Source organism: Paroedura picta, chromosome 1, assembly GCF_049243985.1.
Source record: "Paroedura picta isolate Pp20150507F chromosome 1, Ppicta_v3.0, whole genome shotgun sequence".
In the NCBI taxonomy this organism is placed as follows: Eukaryota; Metazoa; Chordata; class Lepidosauria; order Squamata; family Gekkonidae; genus Paroedura; species Paroedura picta.
In genome coordinates, this window is record NC_135369.1 from 69,165,758 (window position 1) to 69,178,362 (window position 12,605).

General features: G+C 42.6%; 1 protein-coding gene across 3 annotated transcripts in view; it reads right to left on the bottom strand.

The window, feature by feature from the left end:
- The window catches only part of DAAM2 (dishevelled associated activator of morphogenesis 2), a 266,044-nt gene that overhangs the window by 163,942 nt on the left and 89,497 nt on the right, over positions 1-12,605 (bottom strand). For all 3 annotated transcript variants that reach the window (XM_077341894.1, XM_077341903.1, XM_077341885.1), the window contains exon 2: positions 7,488-7,693. In XM_077341894.1, coding sequence (XP_077198009.1) covers positions 7,488-7,661 — 174 coding nt within the window. In that variant the 5' untranslated portion in view covers positions 7,662-7,693. The remainder of the gene's footprint in view (positions 1-7,487; positions 7,694-12,605) is intronic.

A 12,605-nucleotide genomic window follows, 5' to 3' on the forward strand; every position in this document is an offset into this window, starting at 1 on the left:
ATGGAGGTCAGCCATCAGGGTGACCAACACCGTCTCCACCCCGTGGCCCAATTGGTATGGATCAAGCACCAAAGTTTCCTCCAGGAAGGCCAGGAGGAGTGATGTTGCAGTTAGCGCTTCTGGCACAGAGTCTGAGAGATCAAAATTTGAATTTCCATTTTGCTGTGGAAGCTTAGTTGATTATATGGGGCCAGTCACAAATATTCAGCCTAGCCTACCTCATATGTTTGTTGTGAGGATGAAAAGGGCAGAATAATGTAGCTGCTTTGATCTCTACTGCAGAGAAAGGTGGGGTATAAATTAAGTAAATAAATAATAAATATGGCTGAAGACAAAAGGTAGATAAAAGGTAGGCTTGTGAATGGTTGAAAAGGAGAGAATGAGGCAGGAAAAGGGGAGTGAATATGGTGGTTGACAGGAAGAGATAATTACTGTGGGTGGAGGATTCAGGGGAATCCCCTCCCCCCCTTCCCCCCCCCCAAGTCCCTGAGGGCTCCATGCCATGCAAGTGGCCAGCATCACACAACTGGGCCATAGTTTTCCTAGGCACAGACTGATGGGAGCAGGGGAAAGGGAAACCTGAAGGCAAAAGGCAGATAAATGTAGGCTGGCTGTTAGGTGGGAAGGGGAGAAGGAAGCAGGGGGGGGGAAAGTGTTATGAGAGCTTATTCCAGGAAAGGGAAAGAGGAAATAGTGGGGGAGGGGGATATGAGATGCCTCCCACGAGTCCTTGTAGATTCTCACTTATTCGTTTCTTACAGTCAATCTAAGAATCCAGTAAAATTGGAACACAGTGTGGCCTTTTTAAGATTTAACATTTATTCCAGCACAAAGTTTTGCGAGTCAGATGCATGAAGTCAGCTAGAATAAATTTTCTTAAAATGCTACTGGACTAACACTGGTACCCATCTGGAATTACAATCTAAGAGCCAGGACTGCCGGATTGTTAACTTGGAATTCTCACCACTGAGCCATTCATTTTCAGGTTTTGCTCAGAACTGTCACACATGTTATAATGTAAATGATTGGATAAAATATCTATAATCCCCTAACATAAACAGCTTTGAGCCTTCTGCAGTTCTCTAGTATTATTTAAAGGGCCTCACAGTCCCAAGCAAAATTACTTGGTTACAAGTCCCATTGATTTCAAGTATATATTTAGCTGCATAACTTGCTACTCTGAGGGGACAGTATCTCATGCCCTCTCAGCCCCTACCTTTATAATAGTCTGGTTAATAGCAGGGGGAGAGACTATGGGGAAATACCTCTGCAAGTCTAAGCGGACAATACTGACTTTGATGGACCAAGGGTTTGATTCAGAATAAAGCTGCTTCATATGTATTCATGTGGTTAATTCCAAATGTCACAGTTAACTGCTACTACAAAGCCTCCTTCTGAACCTCCCCATTCCTGCAAAATGTAGTCAACACTCCAACAGCTAAAGTTCTCCCTTCATAAAGCAAAACAAGAAAGCTGACAGTGCTAGGGGGGCCTTTCACCACTTGTAAGAACTCTGTCAGTTGTGTTTCACTCACAACTGCAGGAGAAAAGGATGAAAGAAACGAAACCACATAGACCCTACAAACCTTATTTCTCACTTGGGAGCCACTTTTGTGTGAGTGCAGTACCTCAACTGAATAATGCGACCACACAGATGAGGCTGAGTACTCAGAGTTTGGCATGGATAGGTACCCTCAAGGTCCATGTTACCAGACCTCATCCATTTGATTATGTCCTTCAGGGAAAGCAGCTCCCATAAAGAGGGACGTACTGCTAAAGAGCATTCAAAACAGGTACAGATTCACAAGAAGAGCTTGTTTTTATACCCTGCTTTTCACTTCCTGGAGTCCCAAAGTGGCTTATTTATTTAATTTAATTTAATTTATTTTCAGATTTATATACCCCCGCTCTCCATTTGAACTCATGGCGGTTCACAATAAAGCAATAAAAACTAGCAGAACCCCTAAAAGCCCTTTGAAACAATAAACATTAGCATTAAGACCTTAAAAGATGGCAATGCAAAAAGTTCTAGATCCCACACACCACCTGCCCAACTCATGGTCATAAGCTCTCTCTCTCATTGGGAGGGATGGTCCTGACCTAACCAGCACTACAAATACTTTTGTATTTACCTCTCTCGTTGGGAACGAGGGTCCTGATCTAACCAGCTTTCCCTTCCCCCTCCTCACAACAGAACCCTGTGAGATAGGTGGGGCCAAGAGAGCTCTATGTAATTACCCTGTGATGTTCTATGTAAACCACCAAGAGCCGTATGGAAGGGTGGTATAAAAATCTAAATAAATAACTGTGACTAACCTAAGGTCACCCAGCTGACTGCATGTGGAGTAGTTCTCCAGATCAGAGTCCGCCTCTCTTAGCCACTAAAACATGCTGGCTCACAAGCTCAAGGGATATTTTCAGTCACCACAAAATCCACACTGATTCACCTTTTACTCATGAGTTAACCCACAGTCAATTTGTATTGTCTGAAAACTAGTTAACAGAGAATAACTACCAGGCAACTATGTGGTTGGGTGGGACAATAATTCACTTTCTCCAGTGCTTTCACTTTCCACTTGTATAATAAATTGTGGTATCTCCAACAGATGTGTACTTTTGACATTTCAAGTTGTTCAACAATACTAGCAACTGGTGTCATTGTTCCGCATATGAATTTGTGTAACATAATAGTTAAACTGAGATAAATGAAAACACTGCTGTCTTTTACTCCTTTTCCAGCAGTCACAAGCGACTTTTATGGTGAAAGGCTATTCCAGATCCTCAGAGATGTGGGGGAAAGGGGTTGCGGACAGTGAAAGCAGGCCAACCTGGCATGCAGCATTTAAGGGCCACCACTTGCAGGCACTGTCATTATGCCATTAAGTACTTGCTACACCATTTGGTCAACCAGTTAACACAGTTGGCATGGTCCAGAAGAGGGCATGGCAAAGTACCAGAGCCCATGCTAGTGCCCACTGTATTCCTAAATACAATGGGCTTTACATCTAGTTCATACATATTAAGCATAGATCTGTATAAGTAAGGCTGTCACCCAATTATAAAAATGTTAGCTGGCTAATTGTATGAGCTGTTGAACGTATATTGTTCAGTCTCCTTTTTGTTAAGTATTATTATTGTTAAGTGAGGTGTGCCATTTCCTTTCCCCAAGCCATGAGGTCAGTTGCGTCCCTGCCAAGGTGGGTAAGCACCCTTCCAACCATGCCCCCCTCCCACCCAACCACAGGAACTCTGATTTTCAGATTTAGAGGGCCCTTAGAGCAGCAAAGTAGTAAAATACATCAAAATGAAAATGATCTAAAATTATTTTACAGCACTTACAGTCTGCCATTCACAGCCAAATCAAGCAATTAATTGTCACAGCCTTACGTTTAAAGTAACAAAGATTTCTCGGCTGCCCCAGGGCCCGGCAGAAGGCTCGGGACGGGGGCGGTGGGCTCTGCGGCCTACTGCCGGGCCCAGGAGCAGTCTCGGCTGCACCAGGGCCTGGCAGAAGGCTCAGGACGGCGGGAGTGGGCTTTGTGGCCTTCTGCCGGGCCCAAGGGCAGGCGAGCCTGCCCCAGGGCCCGGCAGAAGGCTCCCTGGGCGAGGGGAAGCCATCCGGAGGACTTACCACTCAGGAAGGCTTCTTCCTCTGAGCGGTGACTCTTCGGCCGGGCCAAGCGAGGCTGGGCCAACCAGCCAAGGGGGAGCCACGCTTTGTGCGGCTCCCCATTGGCTGCTTGGCCCCCGAGTGACATTCAGAGGGCCCAATCAGGAGCCGCTTCGTGGCTTCTGATTGGGCCCTCCGAGTTTTTTTCCCGGACAGGATCCGCCCTAACTCCTCCCCACTTGCCCTTACTACTTTATTCCTCCCGCTCCTCCTGAGCGGGGGGAGGTTTAAAGATGCCCTGATTTGCTTGATGGGTCACAAAAATAAGGGGAAAATGATTTCTATACCATTGATTACCTTTGATGCAATTATTATGGTTTGGCTTTTGTTTCACTGCTGCTGTTTATGAAAAATGTGTCCTATACTTGTACTACCAACAGGCTATATTACATTTCTTGCTTCTTTTCTTCAAATTAAAAAAGGAAGGGAGGAGATCAAAGCTGTGTCAGGAACAGAAATGTTATGCCAGAAGGCCAAAGAGTATGTAACACCTTAATCTCTGTTAATCTTAATCCTTACACCTTTCTGGTCTCTTTACACCCAGCCATTCCTCAAGAATCATGTTACGTTTCTGGGTTGGCTACTGGAGGACACTCCTTGCCATGAAGTGACTCAAGTCTGCAAGTCTTTCATACTTCAGTCCACTTGAATACGTGATCAATTCGATTTGTGAGTACTGTAATACTCAAAAGGTCCCAAAACAGCACATCATTGTCACAAATGTACATATTCTCCCATGACATGGAAGAAAAGAGAGTCAGCCCTTTCCATCAATTATGTCCTCTTACAGAACCTTCAATGTTGGGGAAAGAGGCCAGGGATTTGGGGAGCAATTCTCTCTCTGCTTTGTGGCTGATTTTAAGAGTTCTTCCAGATTCCCTTCTGTTTCCTGTTCAGTCAATAAATCTGTGCAAAGAAAAACATATGCTCTTACAATAGCCCACATTGCCAGCAGGCACACAACCAGCTTGGCCCATGCTCTGTAGACCACCAACTGCAGCAGCACTTCATTACAAGCAGAATGTGTGGTGCCAGATGGGAAGAGAAGAATGGGGAGCTAGCCAAAGCAGACTGGAATAATGGCCGTGGGCCAGTTTCACCTTTGATGGGGTACAGATCTACCATACCAGCATTCCCTAAAGTACAGAGAGGCCTTACTTCTTTATTCTACAAAGCAGAGAGAGAAGGAGGAAAGGGAAGAGGAAAAAAATACTAACTCAAGTAGATCATTTCTACATGGTGTGTCTAGAGGTAGCTTATGCCATGTCCCCCAAAAAGAGACTAACTGAAGTACAGAGAATTTGGATATTGCTATAGTTTCTATTGGTTACCAGGGTTTTTCCCCCCTGCTAGGATATAGAGAGAAGTGTCAAACTCAAGGGTGACAATTTATACAAGGAAAATTCTAAAACATTTTGCATTGCAATCTTGCTACTTGAGTCACAAATCTCAATGGATGTATTGGAGTATTCAGCTTAATATATACAATTTCAAATCTCAGACAAAATGTTCAGAAGGCTTAAAGATGTAAACTCAATGAAAAGCAGACAGAAAAAAATTCTCAAAAGGTAAAAGTAAGAAGTGTGTGTCTGTGTGCTACAGCATGATTGCACAGTACAATATACCTGGTAGCTTATCATATGATCTGATGTTTCAATGACCATTAAGAAACAGAAATGAGATGAACAATGCAAAACATTCTGTAATCCAGGGAAAGGCATAGGCTCAAACAGTTATGTAGAAGGTCAACACATATGTCCTTTGATTAAAAGATCCTGGATTTTAGCAGAGGTTCCTATTTTATTTATTTATTTATATTTATTTATACTTATATTTATTGACTGCCACTCCCAGCACAGCCAGCTTGTGGCAGTTTACATCCATTTAAAACAATACCCAACCAAATTTTAAAAGGTCCCAGATAGCAGAAAAACACTATTTACAGGATACTCCTTGATTCCCATCCCCCTGCCCCCCCCCAATCACAACTGTTGGCCCTCCAGGGTAGCTTCTAAGAGTATCTGGGCCAGCATGAGGGTCAGCATTTAGGGCAAACTGGTTGCTATAAACAAAGGAAAGAAAATGTCCTCATCTTCCATAGAGTAAAGCTTTCAAAATCCATGCAAGGTTTTGGAGAGAAGTAATATGATAAACGCAGCAGACTAAAGATATTGAACTGGTGTGAGGTCCCACCATAGGGGTAGCTGACTATTCCTCAGTTTTTCTAAGAACTAAGGTAAAACACCTTACACATTTTACACATTTATCGAGTTGATTCCATGAAAGTATGCCTCTTCTGGTACAGTTAAGATAGGGTCTTGTTAACATATTAACAAAATTACTACTTGGTACAATATGTTCATAACTTCCACAAATATAAATGCCATACAATGCAGCAGCAGTATTTCATTTTGGTTTTGATTTTTTTCTACTGCGAGATGGTAGATATCAAGGGCCAGACTATAGCCTCGGGACACAGTTCAAGAGGCCCAGCAAAATACTTGGCTCTCCAGGGATTCTCTGTCAGCATCCCAAAAGACTTTCTCTATATAATGATTTTGTAAAGCATACTCATAAACATTAGACTGAGTTGCTGGTATACAACATTTGGCTTTTTCAAACATTTCCAGGTCACTGATTTACACTGGCACACTTAAACTGAGTCCTTCTAATTCAATTAACGTCTCAGCCTGGCCAATCAATACAAATGTGGCCTGATTTACTTTAATATCTACAAAGCAGCGGCCACAGTTATGGGCAAGCCAGGCCCAGAAGGCAAGTTCTGCAACCTACAATGCTAGTTTCCATTTCAATCTACCACTACTGTAAACATTTGCTGCTTTTTCCATTTGGCTATAGTCCAGATCACAATAATAGCTAGAGGCTGCTTCACACATGACTTTTTCCTACATGGAGATCATCTCAGTATAGTGGAAAAGCCCACGTAAAACATGATTTGAGAAATACAAATTAGGCATGAGTCTTCTCAGCGTGACAAAGCTCATATAAACTTGACAGTAGAGGCTTTGCTAGTGAAGCAATGCTGATGATTGGAGTTTGCTTCAAGTTGACAAAATGCTACTGTCTGTCTAACCAAAGGTCACATTTAGGCTTGGACACTGATCTTGCAGAAACTACAGTTATGAAGAAACTAATGCTTTCCTTAATGTGTACAATGAACAAAACTGGATTTATGTTAAATAAAAGGTGAGCTACTATTTCGGTGAAGAAGTACACATGAATCAGAAATATGGGTCTGCCACCAAAAACAGCAGCCCTGTGTGAAGCCCCCATACGCAGTAATTAATAAGACATGTTCTGAATTTTCTGTTTTTCTCCCTAACCCTACTTCACATAACCAGCTACAGATCAGGGAGATTTTCAATGTAATGACAATCAGGAACTGAGGTCAACAGAACTACACATGATATGGAGGAGGAAAAATTGAACAGGTCTGCCATTTTGATGACATCCCCATGTTGCTGATATTGTGCACTTTGGCTCTCAGTTCAATAGCCAAATGTTGAGCCGTGTTGTAGTATTCTGGGAAACAGCCCCAAATTGGATTTTGAGACCAAGGGGGAAAGTTAGGCCTGTGCTTAACGACTAGTCTCCCAGCTGCTGAGATTAAGTCATCCTGATGGCTTTGTAGAAGGCAAATGGTATCCACATGAAATTGGTCTTTGCTTCAATAGGTAAAACAATAGTTGCATGAATTTCCTGTGCCGTGAAGAGTGAGGCAAACTGACCAAATAACTTATGGGTGTCTTTTGAACATAACCTTCCAAAAAGTATAAGCATCAAAACAAGTACTCACCACAAGCTCAGAGAATCTTGCATTGAGCTCTTCTGCTGGTGGAATTGGCATAGAGAATTCCAAGAACTGCAAGGGATTGTTATCCTTAAGGTTAATTTCAGGAAGATCGCTGCCTCCAAAGCAGCAAAGAAACCCCAAAGCATGACGATTCCTTTTCCTTGGAGCCATGGTCATTGTGGTGAAGGGTGCTATCTAACAATCATGATCTGCAGAGGGAAAAAACAAGATTTTTTTTTCAATATAACCAAAAACCTCATTAGAAGCTTTAGTTATGTGGCATGTATGCGAATATGAAACACGTGTCTTACAACTGATCACACAATTGCCCCCCTTGTAAGAGTTAGTATGCAATTAAGTTTAACCATTATTTAAAAAATTGAAAATTGGGGGGGGGGGATCAGAAAGGAACAGTAATAGACAAATTAATAGCTTTCATATCATAGATGATAAATCCTGTGACAAAGTATAAGTCATATTAACACTCTAGAAACAGAAACTCCAATAGCTAGTATGATTGTTTTCAATCTATTAAATGTTTAACAGCAACAGAGTGTGTCAGATCTGGAAAGTACAACTTTAAAAACTACCCTTCCCTCCTGGACATTCTGATCATGCTATGACAACACCTATGACAACATCTTAATCTGAGCATGATCCAGTAATAAACACTTGCTTATAATACTGATTTCGATAGCAATTCATCTGGGTGCACTGAGTATTGACAGTAACAATCCAGTGTTATACACTGCTTGCAAAAAATATTGAAGACAAAGATTGTAAAATACAAGATGCACTGGACTACTAGCATTGTGGTGCTTCCATTCTTGAGAGATCTTTTGCAATGAACATGCACACATGAAAAAAAATACATTCCACTGAAAATAAAAGTCCCATGGATTTGTTGGGAAAGATTTACAAGCAGCTATAGTAGATACAAGTCCATCCCTAGGTACAATAGTCATTTGCAGAAAGATCTGTGGGCAGCTCTGCTGACTAGTAAACATCCCTGTCAATTCCATCTTCCTCACTCCTCCCTTCCTTCTGATCTTCAATTCTGCCAAATGACCAGGTGTCACAATAGATAGATATGAAGATTTCCAAGAGATACCATCATTCTTTTCTTACATTTGGATTAGTTATAACTAATATCTCAGTGGACAGCATTATTTTCATTGCGGGTTTAGGTCAGCTGATATGTGAATGCACATCCTCAGTCTCCATGCTTCCAACTATTACACACTCAGACAACCCCTGTTCCTGACACTTTGAGGATGTTCAACATGGTAACGTTCCTGCTTTGTTCTTTAGATGAACCACAGTCATGGCAGGTAACTGAGGGCTTTGCTCGCCAATTCTAAATACACTACACAAGGATGTATGCAGGCTCTATTCAGTCATGTGAATTACACCAATTCCTTCAGCACTCTTCGAAGCACACTCAAAACTGGAGGCAGCACTATGGTTCAAAGGCCTGACAGTGTTTTGCAAGGCTAAAAAGAGCTGTTCAGCACCTAACATTATAATGTAAGGTCCACATTTTGATAACCAGGCATGAGGAGTCTGGAGGCTGCTGAAATAGAGGGTAAGAGAGGGTAGAGAAGAAAGCTCTTAGATCTTAGCACAGAACATTAATTGTGAGCCATTCATACAAACAGGAAGTCTCCTGCCATGGCTTTGAAAGAAAGGATCTGTGCAGTCCATACAAAAGCTGCATATTTTGCCCTTTTAAGGGACTTGTTGTTTGACAGCTTAGAGGTTTATTTGTATTATTTTTTTGTTCCAAAGAGTTTGATCTTTTTCACTTAATCTGAATAAAATATATTTTAAGTGTAAATAGTTACAGTACTTTTTCAAAAGTACAAGGGAGGAAAAGGAGAAAGGGAGAGGCAGAAGATGGCAGGTGAGCAAAGTCACTCAATGGCATATTAACATCAACACAGCTGAATTTTGTTAGGCAAGGTGCCCTTGCTGGTTAACCCTAATCTGCCCCAGGACACACTGCTTTACTTATCTGCCTTGAGCTCTCACAAGAGCAAAGCACAAGGGTTGGAAAAATTTGCTTCACAGTAGTAGAAACAGCAGAGCCTCTTGTGGCGCAGAGTGGTAAGGCAGCAAACATGCAGTCTGAAAGCTCTGCCCATGAGGCTGGTAATTCGATCCCAGCAGCCGGCTCAAGGCTGACTCAGCCTTCCATCCTTCCGAGGTCGGTAAAATGAGTACCCACCTTGCTGGGGGGAAACCGGTAATGACTGGGGAAGGCACTGGCAAACCACCCTGAGTCTGCCATGAAAACACTAGAGGGCGTCACCCCAAGAATCAGACATGACCCGGTGCTTGCACAGGGGATACCTTTACCTTTGCCTTTTAGTAGAAACAGCACTAACTTATCCCACTGTGAACTGCAGCCCAAGTATGCCAACTTTTTCAAAACACAGCCATATCCTCATTTGACTCTGCTTCTCTGGACCATTGTCCATAACCCATACTCAATACTACAACCCACTGTGCATGGTTACAGTGGCTTCCAAGACTTCTTACAAATGTGGGAATTAAAGTGGATTTCTAGTGTGTGGTCCTGCATATCTAAGGAACCCACTCAGAAAAAAAGCATAATTCCTCTGTTATTACGCAGTATTGTAAAGTGTGCAGTTGAAGAAGAAAGGAAAAGAGGGTACTGTTTATTTCCAACTATAGATGGCAATCAGTTTTGTGCCTTCTGTGTTTCTCCTGGCCAATAGATCAAAAAACAAACACGCATATACATGCTTTGGTCTTGAAGAAGAGCTGCTTTTTGTAACCCACTTTTTAGTACCTGAAGGAGTCTGAAAGTGGCTTACAATCGCTTTCCATTCCTGTCCCTACAACCGACATCCTGTGAGGTTGAGAGAGTTCTGAAAGAACTGACTAGCCCAAGGTCACCCAGGTGGCTGTATATGGAAGATTGGGGAATCAAACCCAGTTTTCTAGATTAGACCATGTCACTCTTAACTACTACACCAAGCTGGCTGTCATTCACTTAAGGGCTGTTACATGATGGTTACCCTTTAAAGACAGAACCTTCAAGAAGGACACTTGCTAATATGGCCCCGTTCTCTGCTGCTAAGTATATCTGAGTTTACTCTGATGTTGCTCCACTTATATATTCCATAATGGCATTATCATTTTGCTTTCTTCTGTTATCCTGGGGATGACAGAGCCTCCACTTGCTCCAAGGTTCCAGTTTGCTCACAGGCCTAATAGAGAGTAGTAAGATCGAAGGAGATTAGAAGCAGACACCTTAGAAGCAGAATTGTTACTCTGGCCAAATCTGGAAGCAGTACCATGGCCAGTACCCCATGTGAGCAGGACAGACACTACAGCTCACTGCAAACAGTCTCAGAAACCATAGGCAGAAAAACAAGCTGTGAGACTGAGGGCATACTGCAAAGATGAATAAATTGCTCTCAGTGTGGATCATGTGAAGAAGTCTTATGTGAAAACAGGGTTTGGTTCTGTGCACAGTATTTGACATGTTGTGCTGGGCTCTATCTAAACTTGTACCTAAATAGTTGTACTTTCACAGACAGTTCCATTTATTTAAAAAGAAAACCTTTAAAAAGGGAACATTGCCCCTGATCATGGGGGGTTCTTCCTCCTTTGAGGAGGGGAGGGCTTCTTAGCATGGGTGATTCCCACTAACCAATTAGGAAGGCAGATTTTAGCCTCAAACTGTCTGAACCACTGATGGAGAGGTCACCATGCTCCTCAGTTAAGGTTCTCTCCTAGCTGTACAATAACTTCTCAGAGAAAAAATTATAAAGAGGGAAACACACCAGTTAAATATTGCACAGCTCTGTACAAGAGAGGCAGTAAATGAGAAAACAGGAAGTCCATAAGAATTACAATAGAAATATACATCTAGAGATGGGCATATAGTCAGCCCAATTATCTCCCCCCTTATTCAGGGTGGGATCAGATGTTCTCCCCTCCTCAAAACAGAAGGAAACACTGGCCGTGCCAGTTATATCAGACATGGTGAGCTGGAGGGCAAAGTAAGGCCATGAGGGATATGGACACAGCCTCTCTTGCCGAAATCTTGGCAGAACCTACCTGACCTTGTGTGGACAGCGCATCAACATTTAGCCTATGGGTTTCTTTTTTTTTTAAATACCCTAATCTTCATACAGACAGCATCCATAGATTTTACCTCCAAGCACCAACTAGGCCATCATCTGGTCAGCTTCAGGAAAGTGACTGCATCATGGGTATAGAACATAGGTCATTGTCCTGAGGAAGTTCCAATATGCATCCAGATTGTATGACCTGACAGACATGAATAATATTGTCAAGACTCCAATGCCAAAAACCATACTGGTGAGGAATGTCAAATAATGACTGATGTCCATCTGGACATGGAACTGGGGTCACTGTGGGCAGGCAGGTAGTTGTGAGTTTCCTGCACTCTGCAAGGAGTTGGACTAGATGACCCTGGAGACCCCTTCCAACTCTACGATTCTATGATCTTGTGGACTCTCACTATTCATGGTCCCAAAAGCTCCAGAACTTTTAAGAGATCCACAGCACTGCTAAGTAAAGGGAGTCCTGTGCCACTACCACTTACATAAGTGGAGTTATTTTGGAGAGGTACGTATGTTTTGGGTGAGTAGGAAAGGAACTGTCCCCTATTCATTCTGAAATTGGAAGGGGATTTCCCTTAGGCTTGGCCATGGGATTGTCATCCACAGCCAAATTACAATATTCAACTACTCCAGGACCAGAATAATCTTGTATCATAGGCTCTCACAAGACAGCCAGCATTATATAGTGCTAAGAGCAGTGGCTTCTAATCTGGAGAGCCAGGTTGATTCCTCACTCCTCCACATACAGCCAACTGGGAGACCTTGGGCTAGTCACAGTTCTATCAGAGCTCCCTCAGCCTCACCTACCTCCCAGGATGTCTGTTTTGGAGAGAGGAAAGGAAGATGACTGTAAGTTGCTTTAAGACTCCTTTGGTTAGTTAAAGGCAGAATATAAAAAATCAACTCTTCTTCCTCTTCTCTGAGTGACTGTGGGCTAATCACAATTCTCCTAGAGCTATTCTTGCAGAGCAGTTCTCTTAGCCCCACCTAAATCAAAAGA